Source organism: Anneissia japonica, unplaced genomic scaffold, assembly GCF_011630105.1.
Source record: "Anneissia japonica isolate Jap-2015-1 unplaced genomic scaffold, ASM1163010v1 scaffold287591_len41410_cov117, whole genome shotgun sequence".
Taxonomy (NCBI): Eukaryota; Metazoa; Echinodermata; class Crinoidea; order Comatulida; family Comatulidae; genus Anneissia; species Anneissia japonica.
Genome location: NW_022732919.1, coordinates 29,541 through 39,178, shown reverse-complemented (window position 1 = coordinate 39,178; position 9,638 = coordinate 29,541). Strand labels below are relative to the sequence as shown.

The window sequence follows — 9,638 nt, the reverse complement described above, 5'->3', positions numbered from 1 at the left end:
CATTACTTGTAATAACACTAAGGTATGTACAACAATTTGGCACTGCCTTTCCCTACACCTATTTATCAAAGATACTGCTGCTGTTTCAAGATTGTAAGGATCATATTCAATGCTACATCTTTTCATGAGTTTGAATAAATGCATACTTGATATGTCTCTGCCATCATTTATAAGACTTCTAAATGACTCCAACATTTGCTCACTATGTGCTTTCATATCGTTGGACATGTGCTTATCCAATTTCACTAAAATATCATCTTCATGCTCTTTCTTTACATGTTTTAAACATTGTACTATTGAGCGATAATTTGAGGCCCTGATTATTAACCATGGTTTCAGCAACTTATCAGCATCAGCACCTAAAAATCCTATTGCAAACACCCTTGTCATATTTAAATATTCATTACATCGGATTTCCTCATACTCAACCTTTGAACTCCCTTTCTGAATTTCTGTAGACAGGTACAACCCTGCTAGCGCCTCTGACATTAATTTATGTGGTGGCGTGTACATCTCTCTTACATCCCCTGGATTAGCAGGGGTATCTTCATAAACAAACCCAAGTTCCAGTGCTAAATCTAATAATGTTTTATTTTGTGTCACATTTGACAAATCGTATCTGTCAATAGATAATATATTTTTCTTTAGTCCTTCATACATACATTCTCCTAAAATTAAAAAGGCAGATTTATATATATCTTGAATTCTTTCAAAATTGGCAATAGCAGTTTTATTGCCAGCCCTGTTTAAGTATTGATTTAAAATACAACAAATGAGGTCCTTGAAAAGATCGGGCAAATATTCAGGAAGAACACGTTTTAGTTCCCATATGGTACAAATCTGAAGCAACAACAGTGGAGATGAACACAATTCAAATGCTTCTTTGTGTTTACCACCCTTATACAGGTCTTTCCTATACCATGGTTGCTCTGAATCAAGTCCGAACTCTTTTATTAATGAATCGCCAATTTCGATTTCACTGATTGAATGAAAATAATTTTGAATATACTTCTTTATGTTACTTGGACTGAATCCCTTTACTTCAATATGTACATCACAGTATTCAAGCAAATCAGCTGTGTTGTCTGGTCGAGATGTTATCACCACCGTGCTTTTTTGAAATTCACTTTTTTTGAAAAGATCTATTGGGTCCTTAGAATTTTTTTCTAACTCATCATATCCATCTAACAAAAATACTATTTTATCATCATGTGTGACCAAGAACCTTTCAACTGAATAAGATGACAAATTATTCTTCAATATTATTGCTTTGCAGTCAATTTTGTTCAATATTATGTCCAAGAACGTTTTACTTGCTTTAATTTCCCTGATATTTATCAGAAACAGTAATTTATCAGCAAAGACATGTTCACCATCAGTAGCCCACTGATGAGCAATATACTTAAGGAGGATAGTCTTACCCATTCCTCCCTTCCCTGTTATTAATACCTTACATGAATCTGTTGACCTAATAACATCTAATGCCTCTGTTAATGATGTGGGTCTACCTTCCCTTTTTGTACATGTTGACTTGTCTTCTTTTCCTTTGTCTTCTTTTTTAGATTGCAGCAACTTGAGTTCAGTGAAAACTTGTGCAATATCTATTTTATGACATTTATGCCAGATTGCTGGTGTCATACGATTCTCATTCTGATACAGTTCTTTTTGCCTCGTCATCAGGGAATCTTTGATAATTATATCTGAAATTGTTCAAAACAAATAATAACAATAAACCTACATTATTATTACTAACATATACTTAATATAAATTTTCAAAGGAACACTGTGTACATTGTATACTCTATTAATACATTTCAATCTTCCTATATTCAAAGCTGGAGATAGCTGGTCTATGCCATTCTAGGCCATTTTAGGTAGGCTTTCTTCATAAAGGTTTCTATGAATGGATAACTTGTTGTGGAGCAGGAAATTAAGTTGTCCCACCCCAGTACCACCTGATTATAAATCGATGGGAAATTAATCGATAGCTATTATATATATAATTAAGTTCCTGTTACACTTCTACCTTACATCATTCAGTTCAATGACTTCAATACCATTTTCTGATACAAATCCAGAATTTTCATCTAGATGAATAAACGAACAAGTTATTCAATTGGGAAAGAGGGTGGGGTGAGGGAATCCTACCTGAGGTCTCTATTCTTTTTAAATTAAAAAGTTAAGGAAAAAAAATATTTATTAAAATTAAAGTCTGAGATTGCCATTTCAGGCTAACTATATGTGCCATAAAATGTTGTGTCTCTGCTCCCAACCATGATGGGGCTAAGGTGGTGTAGACCCTCCTTTAACTGTCCATCCCTGAACCTATTCCTAGTATTATCATTTTCATAATGATTGCAAAAACAATTTTGTAGCTCTAATTATTTACTTGTTCTTTCTTTTTCATTACCACCTCCCTAAGCTTTATCATTACTCTCATCATTAATGTCAATACAATAAATATTTAGTTTGATTTTAAATTTCTTTTTAAACCACATACAGCAGCTTGAACTCATAGTAGTGTTCCATGTATATTCAAATACTGTACCAATGCAGCTACAGGCAGGAGTAGGTTGTGCATCCTAGGATTTAACCTGTCTCTTATACACATCTAGATGTGTATAAGAGACGAGATGCGAGAGAACAAGCAGGGGAAGGGGGTGTTGGTGGCGGTATCAAGAACAGTGACATCATGCAATTGTCAGGGTTCTAGGCTAGGAGGAAAGTATTAGCCCTATACAAGCCTGTTGTAATTCAGAGCAAAGTGAGCAACCTTGTTCTATAGTAGGGCTAGAGTATGCTTGGCCCTAGTCAGAGGTCCAGAGATGGATATGGGAGAAGAAGAGAAAGCCCACTTGTGATCTGGTGATCTGGGCATTTTTGAATTGCAAATTTTGTTGTATCACCTACTGTATGTTAAGAATTCTCAGTGTTGCCTGGGAACACAATTTTCTTTTAATTAAAAATATGCTAACAGACACCTGATGCTTTGAGCCCCGCTGTCCACTGCCTCCCACTCAAATTATGATGCAACTGATGATGAAATATTGTATAATTCTAATGACTTAAACATTTAGTTGCAATATGTTAATTTTATTGATAGGCTAATGCCAATTTTGATATACGAACTAATAATATACACCTGTCATCTACTGTACATAGGTAACAGTACCGGTATTGCGAAGCGTGTAACTCAACAACTTCCCAGTGTGCAATATGTAACTACTCTATTAAACTTGTCTATGTATAATTTAGATTTTGTTAGAATTTACTTAAAATGGCAATATAATGCTATTTAATAAACTCACCTTCATCTGCCCTTGACCTTTGTGGCTGTTCTGATTGTCCTGACTTGTCTGTAAAGAGAATGAATCATTGGGCATTATGAGCAAAATCATAGTGTGGTTCACGTCGACTATTCTCATTGAATTCAATCTCTAAATTGAAAACTGCTTAAGAACTATCTCAATACAAAAGTAGAGCTTTTAATTATCATGTCCTACATGCATGGATATTTAAATGTGATATTCTATATTTATTACAAACCTTCATTTACTTTATTATCCTTCAAACGTTGAAGAAATGATGACATGCTATTTTCTGTTAAAACAGATGTATCTTCAAGATGTTGAATAAGTTTCCATGGACTAGAAAAATTGCCTTCGCATAACTGACTAGCTTTCTGGAGATCTTTAACTGAAAAGTCTTTTCCCAGAGCAACAACCTGTTGACGATGTGGTGAAAATCGAGTGATCTTCACTTCATCAGGATATGTCTCATATCTCTTGATTATTTCTTTCAAATATTTCAATCCAGTTAGTTCAATTGTTTCAAACAAAACTGAAATGTCTGTTGGCTTCAAAATGCCAGGTGCTATTAGCAATTGAAATAAATCAAATGCACACTTAGCTTTCTCCAAATCTGATTTAACATTTGCAAGATCTCTGTACAGAACCCTCAACAGGTCTACATACTTTTCACCTTTCTTGCTGATTGCATCAGAAAGTTGCACTAGCATCGACGAGAACTCTGTGGGGAAATTCAAATGATAAAAATAATAATTGTAATGTATAAAATTTAAAAAACAGTTTAATAGTATATTGTTAATAATTAATTTTCAGCACTTGATGATTACATTAGAGGTTATCAAATTCTCCCTATAAACATAAACCTGTTCTGCATGCAAATGATAAAAGGTCACATACTGTAGGGCGAGACATTCTCAAAATTTAGTATACTGTATATATATAAGTATACTGAGCAAGATGTATAGAATTCGGTCTTCCTACTACATAAATGTATACATCAGGCTTTAAAATAACTAAAAATCTTCAATTATGATTAATCCAGGATTTATTTATCATGCAAATGGTTGTATCATTAAAGCAATAATTTGAAAACATGTAGAATACATATTATGTTGAATGTACTGTATGTATGCACAGCTTGGAAAGATGCCGGGGCTGAATTTTGCATTTATTAATGAGTGATGATAATGAAGCACCACTTTGTGATTACTTTTGTGCATGATGACTATGTGTGTGAAATAGCATTGCAGGCCCATATATTACCAACTATCATTATCAATATTTTACCTGTTTCCAGCATCCTTGTATAATATTACTCCAAATGTTGAGCTTCACAAACTTTCACACTAAAATAGATTTAATAACACAATATTAATTCTTTACAGTTCACATCAATGTAACTCCACAATATGCATGTAGAGTAATAAAGATAGGTAGAAAATTTATGTGGAAATGAAAATTACAACATCACCACTGACTTAAAATATAGCTAATATTCTAGGCCATGTGAAAATTGTGTTACTTTCTATAAGTAACACATTCCAAACACTATCAAAAGTCGGAATTGTCTGGTTCTGACCATTTTACCAATAAGGCATCTCCCCAAGACTCACGGCGAGTACACACGGCATAGTACTGACGTCGGTCGGGCTGGCCAACGCAATAATTTTTTTTATTTGGCCTAATTAATGTTGGCCTATGTAAAGAATTTACTGAAAAAAGTCCACTGACAAATTCTAGATTGTGACCCATGAAATTTCTCTTTTCTCTTAGTAGGCAAACATGTTCTAAATTACTACTTACCTAGGTCATTTAGATGATAGATATTATCAAAATCTCCCCCCCACCAACTCTGCCTCAGTGACCGATCTCTACAAGCCTTGGATGAATTCACATTTTAGCTCACACTTTAGTTGAATGTATGGCTGCTTAAAATAGTTTCCTATAAAATCAATTACAAGATTTCAAATAAAATAAAGTTATTATGTAGCAAGAAGTGCATAATATATTATGCACTGACTACAGTACATACATTCCAGACAGTTGATTGGTAAAAAGTTGGGCAATAGTTCTAGCAATGCCCTAATAGCCAATCATTAGTCTTTTGTGTTTTTTCCTCTCGCAATTCGTTTCCAATGAAGAAAATTATGCTAAGCCTATTGTTTGTGGCACACTTCTAATTTGAATAAAATTTGTTGATGACCTGGAAGCAGTTGATCGCTCTGCTGCCCACTACGTATTGGTATGCTAGGAAACACATGGCAAATTGTTCCAGATTTAAACACGTTGATGAACATTTTGAAAAGTATAGTGAGTGAGTAGCAAGTAAAGTATGCTGTCTGAATATTTGAAGAGTAGCTTGAAGCCACAAACTCTGATTTGCCGAGTGTAAACAAGTTATCAAATGCAGGCCTCCATGGAGTTCTAGCTAAGGCCTACACCTCTTCACGTCACTAGGAGGGGAACTATGTTCAAAGAAATTCATACAAAGCATTTGTTTCGGGCTGCAGCGAAATTTTTTGAACAATGTAAAGTTGATATTATAAAGGACAGCAAATTTAGAGAGTTTGCAGAGCGTTTCAGTCGTTTTCTAAACTAAAAGAGGTAAGGAAAGGGCAAAATTAAGCACAAAAAATTACAGTTACAAAAGAAGATACTGTATGGCAGTTATTCCAACATCTCTGAATTTTATCACAGAAGAGTTGCAGGATAAAGTGTTTATAGACATAATGTACTTTCGCAACAGGGGATGGCAAAATCTGAGAGATGACTGGAGAGAGGTTTGAAATTCTTGAAGGAGGTCTAAAAAAATACAAATACGGAATCGCTTCCAAGATTGTTTGGAGCAAAGCTAAGGTGGAGTTATGCTGGAGAATCCAAATGCTATTTGCTGCCCAGTAGCATCTTTCATTAAATACACCAATAAGCTAAAATTATGAGTGCAATAATTTTGGCAAAAGTCCAAACTTAGGCACTGAATGACCAAATGAACCCTGGTACTATGGCACTGGACAAGAACACTCAACGAGTAGTCAAGATAACAAAATATCTATAAAGCTGGATTAATTTTAATGAAAGTACATCAAGCAAGAAAACAATTCTTCCATTTTTAATATGGAAAAATGTGTGGTGCACATAATTAATAGGCCTAAATGCAAAATTGAAATCTGCGGCCACTGATTAAAAAAAAACACTGCAGCACAATATACAATATTTAACTGTTCACATTTTAATGTTAAATTTGTGTTTAATATGTACTAAGTAGTTTGAAGTTTACACTGGTATGAAACTGTGAATAAAGTTACTCTCATGATAGTTACAGTACATTTTTTAAAATGTCATTATTCATACCTGCCAACCCTACCGATTTAGGCGGTCAGAATAATGGGGAACTGCATTCAAATTCAAAGAAATCAATGCAAAGCATTTGTTTCGGGCTGCAGCAACATTTTTTGAACAACAATAAGTTGATATTAAAAAGGACAGTGAATCTAAATCTTGCAGAGTATTCAATTCGCTTTTTGCCAAAGATATAAAAAGGCAAAATTAAAGCACAAAAGGAAGAAATGGCACTTATTCAAACTTATTCAACTTAAATACCCCAGAAGATTTGCAGGATAAAGTTCTTATAGACATAATGATAATGTTATACTTTGGCAACAAGGAAAGGGAATATCTGAAAGATGACCACAGAGAGCTTTGAACTTCATGAAGGTATTAAAAAATACAAATACAGAAATGCTTCCAAGATTCTTTGGAGCAAAGCCAAAGTTATGATGGAGAATCCAAATGATATTCGCTGCCCAGTACCATCTTTCATCAAATACAGTACAGTCAGGAAATATCGCTTCGTATCTGCACGTAACCACTCGTAGCCTGCTCGTAGGTACCGTTTGGAACGTAGCTACGAACCACTACGAAGGTCATTGTTATTTTAATTAGCTTTGCAATGATCGTAGACTGGATCGTCGGGCTGATAATCAATGAGTAAACAATATTGAAATATAGTTTACCAGCTTTCAATGCGTAAGCAATGTTGCAATTTACTAAATAAACAATGTTAGAACTTTATTGTTTTGTTATATCCTACCTTATTATTAAATCAATCATGTTTTAAAACTGTGTTTAGTTCGCTAGCTGGGTGGGTAACCTACAGTAGTGGGCATTCAGTATGTCATTTAGGCTTACGTACGGCCTACATTTTCCCCTATAGAGGAGGAGAGCAGACAGTAGTTATACTGGTAAACTTTCCAATTCGGAGAATTTTGATCTGATATTATTCTTCTGGTAGTAGGAATTTTCTTCTTTTAATACTGATGACAAATCATGTACAAATTATTACGATTTCTACAGATCACGTTGTTTATGGTTTACCGTAATTTGAAGCAGAACAACCTGCAAAGCGATCCAATACTAAATGGAAGTATAGAAATCACTACCTTGCCGAATTAAGGCTAGTCATGCTAGACCGCATTTACTCCGTTTTTTACTCACTGTTGCTCACAGCTTTTTAAAATTTGCCACGAGGTTAACCTTTAACACACTTTACTGTGTTCTGATTGGCGCGCACTCTGACGTCTAATGCTGGCTAAGTTTTATTTTCCATTGTGTTTTCCATGTGACATTCTGTAATTTTACAACCAACGGACGTTAATTCTCCTTTATATTTATTATTTATCTTACTAAATCAAGACTACAAAATATCATTTGATGAACAATCTTTTCACATTTGTGTATTGCCATTGAGGACATCGTTTTTTGACATTTTAAATGAGGTAAAATAATTGTAAATGAAAAATAAGCTAGGCCTAGGCCAATTAATTAAAAAAAAAAAATACAGCAGTACAAACAAGTTCCTGTCGTGGACAGCGAGTGGAAGAGGAGACTCCCATGAAGTCAAGTGTACGTTTTTCTTATTGAAAAACAGTTCCATACTTTAAATTAACGGTCTAAACTCGTGTTTGCCATTCACAAATTATCAAACAATACATTGTTTATTCCAGTAAGCTGCAGCAGTCTTTCTGCACATACAAATAAACAACATGCTTTTGCTTCGTAGGTTCGCTTCGTGTAGCCTTGCTTAGATTGTTTATATCAGGCTACGAAGCCTGTGCGCAGGTTAGATTGTTTGTATCAGGCTACGATGTATCTACGAAGCCTGCGCGCAGGTAAAAGTGCAATATTTCATGACTGTACTGTACAGTTGAACTTGTTGATTCCAAAATGCCATTGAAATATTGTTCAACTTACAGTAGATACAATTTGACTTACAGATTATTAATTAATGGAAAACTCAACAATTTGGCATGTAAAATAAGATCAACTTTATTCGACTTAGGCGAGTTTAATTGTACTGTACAGCATTAAGATAAATTCTAAAGGTTTTGGGAAAGGCCAAACGAAGGTACTGTAGGGTCAAATGAACCCTGGTACTATGGTAACTGCAATATGACACTGGGAAAGAATACTCAAGGTGGGTTTTAAGGTGAAGAAAATATATGTAAAGCTGAATAAACTTCAATGCCAGTACAACAAGCAGCTAAGAAAACAATTCTTCCATTTTTAATATAGAAAAATGTGTGGTGTTATAATAAATAGGCCTAAATACAAAATTGAAATCTATAACAATAATAATAAGAATAATAATAATGTCATCTTATTATGCGCACGTATCCATCTTTTGGCAGAGCTGCTCGCGGTGCCGTTTTGCACCTGCAGAGTGTACGTGGCCTTTTTTTCTGCATCATTATTTTGAATTAATTAATTTATTTTATTTTAATTATTTATTTATCAGCTGTTCACATTTTACTGTTAAAATTGTGTTTAATATGTACTTAAGTAGTTTGAAGTTTATACCGATATGATTGCAACTGTGAATAAAGGTACTGTACTTTGTTGATGATCGTAGTATACATTTCAGAAAATGTCATTATTTACTGTCATACCTGAAGTTGTTTTTCAACCAATCAGATGCCTACAATACAATCTATGTATTGGTATATAAAACAAATACAGTACAGTCAGGAAATATCGCTTCGTATCTGCGCGTAACCACTCGTAGCCTGCTCGTAGGTACCGTTTGGAACGTAGCTACGAACCACTACGAAGGTCATTGTTATTTTAATTAGCTTTGCAATGATCGTAGGCTGGATCGTCGAGCTGATAATCAATGCGTAAACAATATTGAAATATAGTTTACCAGCTTTCAACACGTAAGCAATGTTGCAATTTACTAAATAAACAATGTTAGAACTTTATTGTTTTGTTATACAGTATCCTACCTTATTATTAAATCGATCATGTTTTAAAACTGCGTTTAGTTCGCTAGCT

General features: G+C 34.3%; 1 protein-coding gene across 1 annotated transcript in view; it reads right to left on the bottom strand.

The window, feature by feature from the left end:
• Positions 1–6: 6 nt before the first annotated feature.
• Positions 7–9,638, bottom strand: part of LOC117115926 — a gene marked incomplete at its 3' end in the record, with an annotated part of 31,414 nt that continues 21,782 nt past the window's right edge. The window contains exon 8 of the mRNA XM_033259812.1: positions 7–1,562. Coding sequence (XP_033115703.1) covers positions 7–1,562 — 1,556 coding nt within the window. The remainder of the gene's footprint in view (positions 1,563–9,638) is intronic.